The 16,502-nt window shown below is 37.3% G+C and overlaps 1 protein-coding gene across 4 annotated transcripts in view; it reads right to left on the bottom strand.

Annotated features, from left to right (window-relative positions):
* Nucleotides 1–16,502, bottom strand: part of LOC112456887 (nucleolysin TIAR) — a 529,776-nt gene that overhangs the window by 427,058 nt on the left and 86,216 nt on the right. For all 4 annotated transcript variants that reach the window (XM_025019673.1, XM_025019671.1, XM_025019672.1 and 1 more), the window contains exon 3: nucleotides 13,342–13,437. In XM_025019673.1, the coding sequence (XP_024875441.1) occupies nucleotides 13,342–13,437 (96 nt within the window). The remainder of the gene's footprint in view (nucleotides 1–13,341; nucleotides 13,438–16,502) is intronic.

The following is a 16,502-nucleotide window of genomic DNA, read 5'->3' as shown; positions in this document are numbered from 1 at the left end:
GGGGTGGAATTTCTAAAAATCCTTTCTTAGTGGATGCTTACGTCATGAGAGGAATACACCCTCCAAATTTCAAGTCTCTAGGTTCAGGGGTTTGGCCTGGGCGTTGATGAGTCAGTCAGTCAGTCAGTCAGTCAGTCAGTCAGTCAGGACATCTTCTTTTATAGATATAGATATATATGTATATATATTGGCATACAAGATCAACATTGACTATGTTGGTGAAAATAATGTTTAAGATCTGAAGAAAATTTCGCGGAATGCACGAGGCGAAATGTCAGTTCGCTTCATCTTGATCCCTCTCTCATTTCTCTGCTCTTCTTCCGCCAGCTGACATCTCGCCGTTTCTCATCATCCATCAGCAGAGCCCACTCAAGTTGCAACAACTGTAATTAATTTTCTTTTAATTCTCAAGATTAATGGATCGACGTAGTCCACTTCGTTGGCATCGAGCGGAACCCGCGCTTTATGGTGTTTACGGATCTATTTAGAAATTTCCTGACCGTTAGGCACACGGCCAAATAAGCATGGTCATCAATAAACCGAATGGCGTAGCGCGTGCTGGAACTTGGAAAAATCAATAGACAACGAGAAGGAACATTACAGGTCAATAAAGTGCAATCAGTTGTAAATATCTCTCGTCACTTTTTTTTCCTATTCCTCAGTCAAGAAAACGTTTTTTGTATTTTCTTTATAAAAAAAAGGAACAAATATCACAAATAGGATGTTCTAACAGGAATCTCTCATGATGTTTTTTATTAAATTGCATATAGAATGTATTGGATTTCATTCAAAATATTCCACAAAAGCAAAATAAGAGAATGCATACGCATGAGAACGTCCAGATGTTCAGATATTATAAAAATAACGATACACTATTGATGTTAAATAATAATCCAAAATAATATCACTAGCAGCTGTCGCATTTAATTTTATTCTGAAAACTTTCATGAAATTTGCCGTTATTAAAAACTTCTTTATGTTCAATTCTAAAGTGCATTTCCATCGAAATAATTCTTCCTTTATGTGCGCATTATATACGAAAAGATTCTAGATACGTATTAAAGTAATGTGTCGCTAAATATGCAAGTATTAAGTTTTAAAGGTATTAATGTGGAAATTAGTTGTTACCTTTATGCACCTAACAATTTTGATATATCAGAGTAACGCTGCAGTTACTGCTGCGACAACGAACACCATTGCGACGATATAATTAAGGCATTGTATTAATTTGACGTTATCAGTAGCGCACGAATTCCATGAATCGCTGAGGGATATAACATGTACTCATGCGAGAACACAATTTGTAATTACACCTCCAATCTTAGACGTAACTGTAGGGTAAGCATTGAATTTGCAGAGTCTCTTGTAATTGCAGCAACGATAACTTTCCAGTAGTGAAAGCAGTCGCTGAATAATCGACTTCTATTCGTAATTTTCCATGTGGAGACAACTTGACTTTTACAATAATAGCGCAAATATGCAGCTGGCGATTATTTATGGTAAATATTGTAATATTTACATTTCCCTGTCTTCATTCTGCATATTTTTCTAACAACGTAGTTTTATGGTTCTATGTTTAACTTTCAGGTACTTTAAAAAACAAGAATATATTTTACTATTAAAAAAGAAATACAGAATAGTAGATAAAGTCGACGGAAAGAAAAGCATCATGCTTTAAACTATATAAGAAAGAATTATAGCGGATCGATACTGTAATGTCAACGCAACAGTTGTCTTTAGTTGTTTACTTATTTATATAATTATATAAGAGTGTCTTCTCAATATTTTCTAAAACACTAAGGTCATTATTGCGCAATATCCAATGTGCCAATAATACTTTCATAATGGAAAGCTTTTACAATGCCGCGAGACACTCCAAATGTTAGAAGGAGAATCTTGCAATTGTCGCAATCTTATTTCATTTCTTTTTACGCGCAAACGATCGAGAAGAACGAACTTTCATGCAAAAGCTCACACACGGATGATAATTCGAGATGGATGGCCGCGAGCTCGCGCGAGAAGAGAGAGAGAAAAAAGAGCGAACAAGAAATATACTTTTTCCTCCATACTCTGAGAGGTAAAGGGATGGGTCCTTTATATTCCTCTGGTGAGGCACCGAGGTCTGTCCAAATGAAGTGTTGAAGAGCTCTGCCAACATGAATGCGAGCGAATAAAAGTAACACGCGCTTTGAATTGTACGACTACAAAGAGCCGCCACCGGGCTAATTTGTCTGAATGAACGAGCGATGGACTATGGTGGTACCACGGGAGTTGGACCAGAAACGGGGGATCGGACCTAATTCTGGATAAACACCCTTTCATTATTTCCGGGCTTCGCCGGAGTCCTCCCGTTTCGACGATTCCGCCGTGCCTCTGGCCTTTGTTCTTTGCGCGTTGTCTTACTAAGCTACGAGCGCTGGTCTTGCAACAGAAACCTTGTCTGTCATCAGAAACTCGTCAGGAAGTGATCTTCCCACGCGATGAAATCGCGATGCCGTTAAAAGCGTACTTTCTTTTCACTGACGTTAATTGATCTGATATATTTACCGTAGAATACTAATATACCGTCAATCTGAATTGTATTTTTCACGTTATTACTTTTAGAAAACAACTGCAAAAATACAAGCTTGTCTTTTATTACTGGTCCAGCTATATTTAATATTTTGACTATTTGCATGTATAATTATAATGATTTCTCATAACACGATCTTAACGCGAATTATGTAAATTTTTAATTAATAAGAGATTATAAGAATTTGCCTTCGTATACGCATTTAGTTATCTATTATTTACCTAATATTAAGTAATATTAAAAGTAATTTAAAGAAACGTACAAAAATTGTTATAAATTTATCACAAGTAGGTACCTTTGTATTTGTATAATTTTTTTCCAAAAATGACATTCGAAAAATTCTTCTTATTCCGTCGAAAAATCCGACATTATTGACACAGACTTAATTCCCATCACGTTCCGAATATACGAAAACATTCTCGGGTTAAGGACAGCAATAATTCCTATTCATCGGACTGAAGGATAAATTATACGACGATCTCTACGACATAAAGTTTCGGGTATATTCCGAATTTCAGAATTACGTTTAAACAGATATAGGGATATAGTGCTCGCCGTATATTTGTAATATATACTGACTGATTTAATTAACATAGATCGCAGCAGACTGGTCGCATGCATTTAATGATGAGAGCGGCTGCTGATGGTTTAGCCACATTCCCTGTTGCTCTGTTCGTAATAAACAAAAATTTCTATCTCGACAATATTATAGAATAACATATAAATACTAACAACTAAATATCTCTCTATAGAAAACTTATTGATATCAATTTATATTTTAATCTTCTCAGCAAATTTATGCGTACAATAAAAAATAAGGAATATTCCTGAAATAATTTTTTTACTTTAAGCAGAATATATAAATTTGATCTGTTTATATAACAAAGTTATAATTACATAAATATTAATAAATTTGTAATACCATTAATTCTATATATTAAGACATAATATAAAGACAGATGTGTGCTGCGAGACAAAATAAACATTAGAGAAAATAGCACCTAATTTCATTTGCATCTTATTAATAACTCAACAAGATAAACTCATTAGATTCTAACCACTTATCGTGATAAATCGCAAAAGCGAAAAGGTGGCGAGAAAACAAATGGTTGTAAAGTGACAACGAGTGGTACGGAGGCTCGGAGAAGAAATTCAGGCAAGACGGCGAAAAATTAAAGTAGCGTCCTGAGGAGAAACGGAAGGATGAGGGCGGAAGAAAATGGTCGGGCGACCGTAAAGGCACGTCGAAACAAGCGGGCGTAAAAAACGGGATGCAATTGGCGTGGGCTTAGAGTAAGTCCTCCCGCAGGCCAAATTCTTTCTCTCTCTCTTTCTTCCTTCCTTTCTCTATCTTTCTCTATTCCACTCTATCTCTCCCTCCTTCCCTTTCTATCTCTCTCTGTTGCTCGTGGTACAGCGCGGAGGGTGGCTGCGCCCCTCTTTCCGTGCTACCCTCCGTAATCGATCAATTGAAAATCGTTCGAACGACAATCGATTTCGAATCAATTGGAGCCACAGTGTAAAACTAACAGGATACGTATTTCTCCGGTCGCCACCCCGGCCCACAGTCGACTTCCACTCCTCCAATTCCTCCATTTCTACGTCGGCCCGCCTGCCACCCGCGTCCCCTCATCCTCAACCCCTTCACGTCCCGGCCACAAAATGAGACTACCCTCTGCCTCCCTTGCCTCCTCTGTCGCCCCTCGTACTCTCTATCCGCAAACCTCCTCGCGTGACTCTCCGTCCCTCTTTATCTTTCCTTTCATGCCGTCAGCCGTTCGCAGAGCGCAGCAGTCGCCGGCTCTTTGTTTTTCATCAGGCGAACACAATTTTGAGTTACAGTTCATTCGATTCTCTTTTATTTAATTTCCATTAACGATCCAACGCGCATTGGCCATTGCCTTTTATCTTTTTCGTTGATGGACCGACCATGAAGTCCCATCTTTGCCGTCCTCCAAATCGCTCTTTCGCTCAGTGCCTTCGGCATCGCCCGTGTCTGACTATGAGTGTCCGTTACTACTGTGTCCGCGCGCATTTCTACCCTACAGACACGCGCTGTTTCATCGCTGGGGCGGTAATTTATGCTGAATTGATTCAAACGACATGTTTGACGACGAGGAAGAATTACAACAGTAAAATTTATTTCTGCATTTGCTTGCATTTCTCTCTCTCTCTCTCTCTCTCTCTCTCTCTCTCTCTCTCTCCCCCTCTCCCCATTAAAGATTATGAGATAGATAAAGATAGAGACTGTGGAATTATGCTTGTTGTACCATAAAGTATCTAATAATTTACATCAAACAATCATGTAGTTTTCAACATTGCGAGGTAAGTGCATGGTTACGCAATATTAATGAAAGATTTAAAAAGTTGCAAAAATTCATTATCATACTATTGTTATCAAGAAGAGTAACAATAGAACGTAAAAAGAAAGAACTGTATAATTTTTATCCAAACACCAACTATAAATTATATGATTTTCACGAACTTTCAAAGATAATAATAAAAAATATCTTTTTTTTTATAATAAGTTCTCTTAAAAAAAAAAGAAAGCAAAAGAAGTAGATAGTAGATGAAAAAAGAGATAACGTACATGACAGGACGGAAAAGGGGTACAGAGTCGGTAAAAGAGCGGTAGGAAGGGGCAGTTAATGAAAAGCGTCTGACGAATAGACCAACTAATTGTATCCGAGAGGAATTAATAAAAACGCCTGACGGGCCGGCTGGTGTGTCGGCGAGGGGTGATTCTCCATCATTTATTTCATTTTCCTCAAAGTGCCGTCGCTTTTTTTCCATCCTAGAGCACTCATATCCGCCTATCCTCCCATTTCATAACATACTATCTTCGCACAATAATCTTTCACATCTGGGACTGGATATTTCATTCCGTTCTCCTGATATAACGTAATATAATATCTAAGTAAATCAATACCGATATGACTATCTTTTAATTGCTTAAGAGGCAGTGATGCTGGTATCAATATTAACAGAACTGCCTGTTAATTTACTTATATTTAATGATGATCGTTAGACAAAATTGTACAAATCAAATATAATGAATTTTTAATGCAAACTGTCTTATGCATGTAATATAATTTATTCAAGATACTAACAGTAAGCTAATCATGATGCATTATAATGATTTTTATTTTAATATAATCCATTCAAATGTTTACGAAATTTCAATGTACATACGATTGTCTTGAGTACATACAATACGTTTACAATGGCATTTTATTTCTTATTGCTGATTATTGATTACACGAATGTGTGTTAAATCTCAACATCCACGGTCATTGGAATTCGATAGATAAATGGCCATTTATTGGCATGGGAAATCTTTGCAATTCGTCCATCATTGAGTGCGGTCTCCGGTTTCGTAGAATGGCAAGGCTTTTTGCACACTTGAACTCGGTCACACTAAATTTCTGGCCGGGTAGACTCCAAGTTGCGGCGAGCGGGAGACCAAAAATAATGGCCGCCACGGCTAAAACCAAAAATAATCGGGCGCCGCCTGCTGTTCCCTCACTAAATCACCGTTCTCGGTACTACGGTGACCAGTTTCCGTCTCTCCGCCTGCACCACGCGCTCGCACCCACCTTTGCCCTACGCGTCACTTGCCTTCTGCCCCTACCGCCATACCGTCTCATTATTTACCTTAATTGGCGACAATTAACAAATAATTAATTGCAAAACGCGGATAAAGTATACCCCGAAGTAACTGTTCGAAAACCCGCCTAAAAATCCTGTTCGGTTTCCCGGGTTAAAATTTTGGAGTTTGGGTAGTAGGCCGCGGATGAACGATGTGCGCGCGAAGGTACTAAAATGTTATTACTAGGGATATATATGGCCATCGCGGGGAATAATATACGTACATGCGTGTCGAGTGCATTGCAGTGTGGCAAAGAATATGTGTAATTCAAAGTAAAAAGAGAAAAAAACAGGAGCAGCGCAAAAATATAGATCGTAAATCCGTTTTGCAAACGGGGCTTTACCGGTTAGACTATAAATGTATTTTAGGATTACGAGAGTGATGGAATTAAATACATCGTTCATCTATATATGCATAAGTCACAATCCATAAATAAAGTATTTAACTATTGCTCGCTATATGACGTTCATGTAAAAGTAATAAATTGCATAGATCTATAGTTGTTAAATATTTAACGAAAAAAAACGTAAAAAAATCTATTCCACGTTTTTTACTTCAATTTATATCAGAGGGGTTTCAGTTTTTATACAATTGACGAAAGATTTACTTTTATGAGCGCGACGTTACTGTTGTTATTTCTTAAAAAAAACAAGCACATTTGCAGATTAAGATAAACTAAAGCTTTGGATTTGTTTTTTGTTTGAACTCCTCTGGAAACAAGTTTTCACTAATAAATATATTTTGTTTCATTGACGGATATTTATTTCATCTATGTTCCAAAAAGAACCGTCCACATTTTCAACACATGCTCAAGCTCAATATACAATGGAGTATAATATATCTTTTGCAGCATTAACTATCAGCTTCCCATCTTTCGAGCAATGGTGATTTTCAGCAGTAAATATTTTCTACAAAATTACGGACAATCGTAAAAACTCGATATCCATCCGTAATATCCGTTCGGTATAATCGTACCTTGAAAAAGTCACATTTATCAGACATGTAGATTACACCGTGCAGCATTATGTATTGACGTTGTAACTGGTGTGCGCCGCGACGCTAAATAAAAACGTACGATAATAACAACATGCCGCGTGACGACGTGGAACGAGCCAGAAACGTCCGCAACGCTTTGGCAAATGCATCTGTCAGCGAGGGAAAGCGGCGCGGGAATGGCTTTCCTCCTCCACCGCTGGCTTCGACACCCCCATCTACCCTCGAAAACCGTCCAGTCTGCGCCTCACCCATCCATTCGGTCCCCTTTCCGCTTCACTCCCCATACCCCCGTCGCTCAACGCCTCTCCCTCTGGTCCGTTTCATCTCACTTTCTCGCCATTCCCTCCGGCAATTACTATAAATCAGAATCGCAGTCAATATTTAATCCTCGTGGAATGGTGTTCGGCTCGGACGGGGAGGCTGGCGAACGAGCGGGCGACTGCACGTTCAGTGGTAACCGCCGAGGTGCAGCGGGGGCTGATGCAACAATGCCAGTAATGCGATAAAATATACTACGGGTCGAGCTGGGGCAAAGAGGGCCGAGGGGAAATGGGTGAAATGTCCACTGTTCATGCTGACCATCGTTCGTTTGACTCTCTCAGCCATTCCCTCGATAGAGTAGTTTTCGGATAGCCATTCGTCGAAAAACGAGGAAATGCTAAACGTTGGGAGGAACGCTAAGAATCGTAACAATTAATCAGACCAATATGCTTCGTATTTTAAGATCCCTTGTTATAATATTGATCATAAATGTACGTGTACGTGTTATATATTACTTATTGTTAAACAAAAGAAGCATAATAATATTTTTTTAAGCAGATAGTAGAGAAGAAATAGTAATAATATTTTGACCGTAATTGCAATATTTTCTTTGATATATCACAATTTTACTTGGTTGTTTAGTTATTTTGATTTATTCTTCAATCTTAAACAATGATGCTGCACAAGGAATAAATTCGACACTCTGTAACATTAATAATAAGTATCTTTTATCGTTTCCCGCGTTCAATTGTCCGCAATCATCTAAACTATTCTAAACTCACCGAATCGACAAGGCTCTTCTCGATCTCTCTTTAAAACAAGTAGCGGCTAATATTTACGATGCGGAGTACAGTTGCGTGCCTTGAAACCATAAGCGATGGAATTGCCAGCAACTTCTGTTTTATTAGGGAGACAAGGCGACCAACGTACCAATTCGAATGTCATTATTGAAGTAAAGCGGTTCGTGAGCTTATTACTGTCATTATTATTGCCATCACGAGGAATTCGTACAGTTTTTAGATCGAACCGTTGTCTCATCTTAAAAATATCTTAATACCTTCTTCCCTATACTTGTACTTCAATACGTAAGTGCAGCAGTATTCATTAAATCAATTCGTTTCTTAAATATAGAATATGTTTCCTACTTGATGTCGCACGATATTTATACAGCAAGAATCCGCGATAAAATATAAATAAGTGATGTTAACATTCTATCGAAGGTATTTAAACTAACATTTTAACATTGATGTAATATTTTAAACTTAGAAATTTATGATAATTAGAAGCTTACTGACCTACGTACATATGACACGTCAGTACACGAGAACTAGAGAAAGTGAGACGTTTGCAATGGAAATGAAGTAACATGAAAGCAGGGCCTCATTGTGGGCAGAAGAATAGAATCTCAAGGGTTGGGTCCTCAGGGAAATCAAAAGGCAGTGGGCCTCCGGGATAAACCAGCCAGATCTCAGTGGAGGTTCGCCAAAGTAGCTTGTCAATAACTTAAATCTCAATCGTAACTTGGTACTCCCAACTGATTTCCGTTTCTGCGACTCGTATCTGCTTCTCGTCGATATTCATAGCTGACGTATCTTCCTATGTTCTGAAGGAGTACGTGCTTTTGGAAATTCATTCGTCCTATGTACTCTGCTTTCTCTACCTTCTCGTTTTGTGGGTTACTACTTGTATACTGCACGTCTAGAGTAATAAAAAACCATTTCGAAAAGACTTTATGTATAGGTATCACGTGCCTTAAGATGTACTTAATTTTTTAAATATAATATTAAGAGTACTATGTGTTTATTAAAACGTTAATTCGTAACTTTAATTTAGAATCTTCATCTTCATTCTAATCTCATATTATGATTGTGTTCTATAAGTTTCATACTCAATTCTTTACACAGCATATCTTTCTACATTGCTTCAATAGATAGATTTTGTTTATATTTGATAGCTTTCTTTACGGCAGATGAAATATCATTTTGTCAGATTTCTATCGGGTGTGTGAGTTGACCGAAGAATGGCTGAAAGATTTTCGAGGGCAACTGAGGAGACAAAACATCGCAGGCACGACGCGCGGTACAATACCCATCCACCCGCGGAGATTGGCTTCTACCATTCATAACTTCGACACATTCTCTGTCAAAGCGTTAGCACAGATTGTCAACCGTTACATCACCAGCCATCGAGTACAAAGAGCGTAACGCTAGTAAACACGCTTCCATCCACGCTTCTTTTTGAACGCATTGTTCCGAAAGAGTGAAGGCGTGCTATACCATAAATCGTTTCTTACATTTAAGGCGTAATATCGCTTTAACTTAAAGTCGAGTAGAAATATTAGCAACAGAATAAAATACTACTAAATTTTTATTACGTAATTAAATATTATCGCATTGCACAATAAAAGATATTAATATATTGAAGTTTTTAAATACTTTGTTTTTATGAAGTTAGAATGTTACGATGTTTAATTAAAAATTTTTGAAATTTATTTGTTCAAATTTTACAAAACTAATGTTTCATACGCTTATTGAAACAGTAATTGATTTCTGTTGCTAGGATGTTCCGCACACTCCACGAATGTGTATCTAAACTAGAGAAGATATCAGCATCCGGTGCTATATCCTCGATTGCTCTTGTTAAGAGATTGGTGCAATTGTCAACCAACCCGTGTACAAGCTTCTCGTTTAGGAAGCACGCTGTATTATTCACAAACAAGACAACGATGATATCCATAAACAAGGCGGAGAGTAAAGCCAAGCTAAAGTTACGAGATCATATATACCTACTGTCCTCTTCTTACCATCTGCGTCCACGTTGTGAACATCACAGAATAGAATTGGGAAGCCATCTATTTGTTATTTGATGCCAGTATTTACCAAATCGTAGTATACTGTAGTTAATTAAATAATGACTCAATTATACGTATATGGATGCATTACAGCAACCAATTTGTACTTTTAAAAGATGCATGCAAAAAATAATTAAATTAATTAAAACAATGTGAGCATTATTTAATATTATAATACATATTGTATTTTAAATTTTATTCCATTAATAGCAATTGTTTATCTATAAAGTTAAGAATACATGTAATTATTTATCCCGAAATTGCCACATTAGTTCTATCAAACTTCCATATAATTACATCGTATAGACTATTTTAAAGTGGTTTCATCAATAGAATAAAATTATCCAAGACGATTACCCAAAATATCTTTTTTACACAACGCGTCGTTTTTTATATAATAACGAGAAATCTAATAATTCGTTAAAAAAATAGGAGGCCATCAACGAACGATGCATCATCATTCAGAGCTGTGAGTGAAAATTAGAAACATCAGCGTGACAGCCAATAAGTTTCTGCAAACAGCCGGGGGAGGATTTACATCTTCCTTACTTCCGTACTTGGGAGCTATTTACAGCCGGTACATTACGGTGTAAAGTTCCCGAGCAATCGACGTTTCGATACATTATCAGCAAGAAAGACAAATGTTTCGCCCACGCGTAGGTAATTGATACTATCGGTATCGATTACCATTACCGCCGGAGCTAATTACCTCCGGCATCGTAATCGAATACAATGAGGTAAACAGCGGGCTATTCGCGTTGCAACAACACAACCGTAATGTCGTTTACACAAAGGCCCCTACATTGTTTCGCGGGCTCGCTACGGTCACATCAGTTGAAATACCTAGCACCCTCTGATGCGCGGATCGGCTGAAAATTAAACGCTGCAGATTGAGAAACGAGGCGCGCCATATTAATAAGCCCCGGCGGGGAATTACTCGCCACGCACGATCGCGTCCGGTATAGCGTTTCTGGCGAAGTCACGTGCAAGTATAATTCGAGCTAACGAGCGACGCAGAGACTGTACTGGGCTGTATGGGGCTTGCGGAAAACGGGAGGGAAACAGTAGCGGGGTAGCGGCGGCGAGAAGGGGGTGTAAAATTCAGTGGTGTGGGACACGGGTAGGTAAGTAAAGTAAAGTCGGCGGCTGTATCGCGCTTAAACTTGGGGGTTAATTCCCCTCGTTACATAGCGAAATGCCGGCGCGCTTTCCTTAGCGATCGCGCCGCTCGGCTGCACGCTTAGGACCGCAATGCGGAATAGGTATTCCGTTGCGCATAAGAAATTCTTCTTTTGGCCGAACTTCTGCTCCGACTTACTTCCGAATTCCTTTCAGCCAGGTTGCTGGCGAGGTTTGTAAGAATTTTATTCTCAACGACGCCAGAAATCTCGCGAGGTCCTAATGAGAAATAAGAAGTCTACTCGGCACGAAAGGAGATTGTTCCCGCGATTATCGCTGCTGGGAAGAATAGCGAATTCTATATTTTACTTAATTCAAGTTAATTTCTTCACTTATTGTCGTTAAATTCTTCAGTTATATTGCATTTTATGAATAATTAGATCATTAATATTATTTTGATCCGCAATGTTTGTAAAAAAATTTCAAATGGAATTTGAAAAGGACTATTTCTCTTGCTATAAATCAGTATATTCGAGCTCAAATGAGGAACTATAAGGAGCAACCATTTTTCAAGAAAGTTTGGCTAGTACGGCACGATCACGCTCTACTTACGCTCGCTGAAGTGCGACATACACAGAAACGTAGAGGTGGTGGGTGATGCAGAGAGCGAGGGGAGAATGACGAGCGAAAGGGGTTAGTCTGCCACATTAGTTGGCATATCCAAGTTCCAGGCATCCAATCTATTACGACCAGTTCGGCATTAGTAATGTGTCGGCGGTAATAGCGAACTTGACGGTTCTTTAGAGAAGACGGAGGCTCGAGGAAAAGTGGGACAGAAAGCGAATGGGGAAGAGAGGGAGAGAGGAAGAAAGAGGGAAAGAGAAACATAGAGCTAGATAGATAGATAGACAGAGAGAGAGAAACCTACCAGGAACCTTGCTAGCGAGTGACTCATGGAAGGTAGCACCAGGGTTGCCGAAGAATGTTCGGTGGCCAGGGGATAGGCGGTCGGAGAGGATCGCGCGGATAGGCGTGCACGACATCAAAACTTGCTTGAGCGAATCTAAACTAACCGAGTAACTCTCCGCGTTACGGGCTACGATATATGTCGCGGTGAGATGGCGAATTGGAGGGTGTTGATGGTGGTGGGGTGTGTGAAATGGAGGTCGCGAAGGCCGCGTGCGGGAGAAGGAAGCGAGGTCAGGAAGGACCGTAGAGATGAGCGGGTGCGGTAGGCATGGGGAACGAGAGAGACGGCGGTGAGACCGGGGGTAAGAGTATAGGAGAAGAAGCGGCGGGAGGTGCATGGTAATAGGAGAGCAATGGAGGAGAATGAAGTAACTTGGCGTATATATCGTGTAGCATGTATAATTCTGACCACATCCCACCAAACTATGACATATTCGAGCATTAGCTATTCCAGCCGGATCCCAATACCTTCTCCCAACCTCTAGCGGACCCCTTGAGCACGGCCCCGCTTCACCCCCGACCGCAGACTTGTCCTTGCGCGCTACCATCGTTGATTCACTCGCAACCGCCGCCGACGTTCCCCGCGAACTACTGGTAACCGTCAACCGGCGAACTTTAACTGCACATGGAATTCGAATATGATGCAGGAAGACGAAGGAGAACGTGAGAGGAAAGACCAAAGCGGCAAAAGGGAGAGAAAGGCATGGTCAAACGCAGTCTATCTATTCTACGTAAATTTACAATTGTATTTATAAGTTGTAACTCAATAAACTTTACTAAACTAGCATATTTGTCTTCCGCCATATTTCAATATAACATCTGAATATTTAATTAAAAAAATAAAGTTGAATTGCTAATCTAAGAAGAATGGCAGCTAAAAGAATTGTCAAGAGTTGCAGGATAAATGCAATAAATGTCACATACCTTTTCCAGAAAAAATCGCTGATTGAGAGTCGTCAGTGCTGCGGAAGCTGTTACGTGATCCTCGAACTCCACGAAAGCGTAGGCATCACTTCCAGGCTGAAACAATAATTAAAGTATTGTTATATATTTATGCATGCAAAACATTCATACAAATGGAAAAAGTACTAGAGAAAAAGTAAACGAAAAAGGAAATATTAAAAAGTTATTATATTTAATTATTATGCTTATTAGATGGTAACCGTTTTATTTTAATCGTTATACAAGATTTTATTTCTTTTATAAACCATACCAATCATCTAATAATTTTACCCCCTTCTAATGTATAAAGTATCTTCAAGTATATCAAGTATCTCTGAACATTTATAAAATAAAATATAATAATTTATACTGATATTATCCGTTACTAAAGAACATGTGCGCATAGAAGGATGCAGTATCAGTATAACTATCATTGCAAAAAAATACGATAAAAACTTTTATTAATATCCAGATGAAAGACGAAAGTTCAGCAGCAGTATATAAAAAAATCGTTAGACTTTTCTATATCAATAACGGACAGAGGTAAAATCCTGTTAATTAAAACCACATGAATGAACAAATCTAAAATCCTATTTCTTTCTTCTTTTTATTTTTTTAACGTAATTTTTATTGTCTTACCCATGACATTAATGCGACAACTTTACATGATTACGCAATAAATAGACGAAAGAATTACGATGACAAGTATCGAAGAAGTTATACAGAAGTTACAATTAAAAAATGCAACGTTTATTACATGATCTGTGCCCTTTCTCATCCATTATTACTGGAAGATTGTATATAATATATTACATTTTATTAAAAATTTGTATTAAAAATTTCCGGTAATTTTGATAAATCCTGAGTAGAAATCCAAGGTATAATTTATGTCAATATGAATGATGGTGAGATTAGCGATGAAAAGTTTCCAAATGAAAATTTCTTTCGTAAGTTAACTTTATACAAAACTTGTTGTCTATTCTGCATAGGCGCGCTGCAGATAAGATATATATATTCTCGTCGGAATGTAGACCGTAAACCTTATCGTACACAAGCGCTCTTGCGTTTATTTGCAAGGCACAGAGAAAGGGTAGACATAAATGTGAGATATATAATGTGAAATAGCGCTGGCAGATAGTTTATCTTTACACAGATATTTCTATAATTGTAAACAAAATTTACTAAATTCATTTAAATCAAAATTTATCTTTATGCATATATGATGTATATCGATTATATTATTATTGCTCTTCTACGTATAATAATTCTATTGTTATTATTATAAGTAATTCTTAATATTCTTTCTAACTACATTTCTAAATGTTCTACTTTTGTATAAAATAAGAAACCAATTTTTTAAATTGTCTCTTTGGGTAATTAATAAATTTTATAAGCTGCAATTTAAAGAAAAAAGATATTAAATTAAATACTATCCATTGTCACTAAACATTTCCACGTTTTCTGTTTAAAAGGGCAGAATTTTTCCGCAATTTTTCCGCAGTCTACAACGATGCGGTCGAGAGTCTGGAATTTCATCTTTTTCAATTCTCTTTTTTTTTACTGTTCAACGTAGTCAGCATCGTGCCAGAAACCAACGCCGGCTTAACATCGAAAAATAGGTGATAATGGGAAAACGCAGCTGCACGTAAGTTAATTATAAGCAAGTGCTTGCGGAGGTACTAATTACTTATTGTAACTTTTGCGTTAATTGTTCTCGGTAATTGCTCTCGCTGGTAATTGGCTGTCCTTCCATCTCATTTACTTAGGCAACTCTAGCGGTCGCGAGGCGGACAGTAAAATTCTGTCATCGAAATTGCGACATCAAAATTGTATTTGCTTACACGGAGCGATTAAGTTTTCTTATAACTCTCTGTAACGTCTTGAAACTGTTTGATGCTGAAAGAGGCATGACGGACAGTATCGAATTGGACTTAATTCTAGTACGAGACGTCCAATTTCACAAGTTGGGAGATTGGAAATTACAGCTAACTTGTTTAACAAGATTGCAATTAGTTTTTAATTTCTTAATAACGATGTCTTCATTTATACTTGTCTGTTAAAGACAACGAAGGAAGAAGTGAATACCGAAGTAGAAAAAAGTCTGTTTTAATAAAAGCATAGTAACGATTCTTATGATTTATTTGTGATATTAAACTGTACAAAAACATTTTTTTATCATACGTACTCTTTTACAAATTTCTCAACATCTTATAAAGAATAATATTACAATTAGCATAATATTTATTAAAGCAATTATCTCTTTTTCTCATACTAAGCTTTTAAAAGTACTATAAAATATATATGTATAATCTTTATCTATGATCGTTTTTATATAAGAAAGCCTGGAGCTATTATTATTTACGAGCGTTGCATATTATCTGGAAAATATGCGATATTTGGCGCCATTCGTTTGCGTCGTCCATTAATCTGGACAATGAAAATTGGCTTGCATTTCAAAAAGGTACCCCTCTCTATATGTCCCTATTATTTCTACCTATCTCGACTTCATTGTCCGAGGGTTGAAATGCTGTTTCAAACTATAGCATAATATATTTTTTTATTATAACTTGCGGATTACTCGATTCGCTTTGTAGGCAGTTCACGATAAAACGCTTTTCACTGCGGGCTGCAAATTGCCATTCATAACGGTACATGTTTGTGAAAATAATTAACTAAAATGTTATATTGTATTTAGTCCTGCGCTTATATACTTAATCGATGAAACAGAAATTAAATTTTCTCTCGTGCTACAATATCCATAGACTAAATAATGCTTATGACAAAAATTTTAAATATTTATTGAAATATTTACCGTGAGAAATGTGCTAAAATATTATTTATAAATACTTTGTGTAGTATCAGTAAAATGCAGAATACTTAATAATTTAAATTTTGCAACACTGCTTTCAAATGCTATTAATATTTTATCGCAGATTATCAAATTTTAATCAAATGCTTTTTTATCTTGATAATTATCCCAACATGTAATATTTACTAAAATATTATGCACACATGCTCTAACATATTCCACACATTTCCTACATTTTAAGTAGAACTAATATATTATAATATTTATTTTGTTTTATTAACATCTTTTCATCTATTTTTATATTATTAATGTACATAATTCAGCTTCGGTGTAT

Source organism: Temnothorax curvispinosus, unplaced genomic scaffold (assembly GCF_003070985.1).
Source record: "Temnothorax curvispinosus isolate PA1 unplaced genomic scaffold, ASM307098v1 QBEX01007285.1, whole genome shotgun sequence".
NCBI classification, from domain to species: domain Eukaryota; kingdom Metazoa; phylum Arthropoda; class Insecta; order Hymenoptera; family Formicidae; genus Temnothorax; species Temnothorax curvispinosus.
This window is presented reverse-complemented; position numbering and strand designations above follow the sequence as displayed.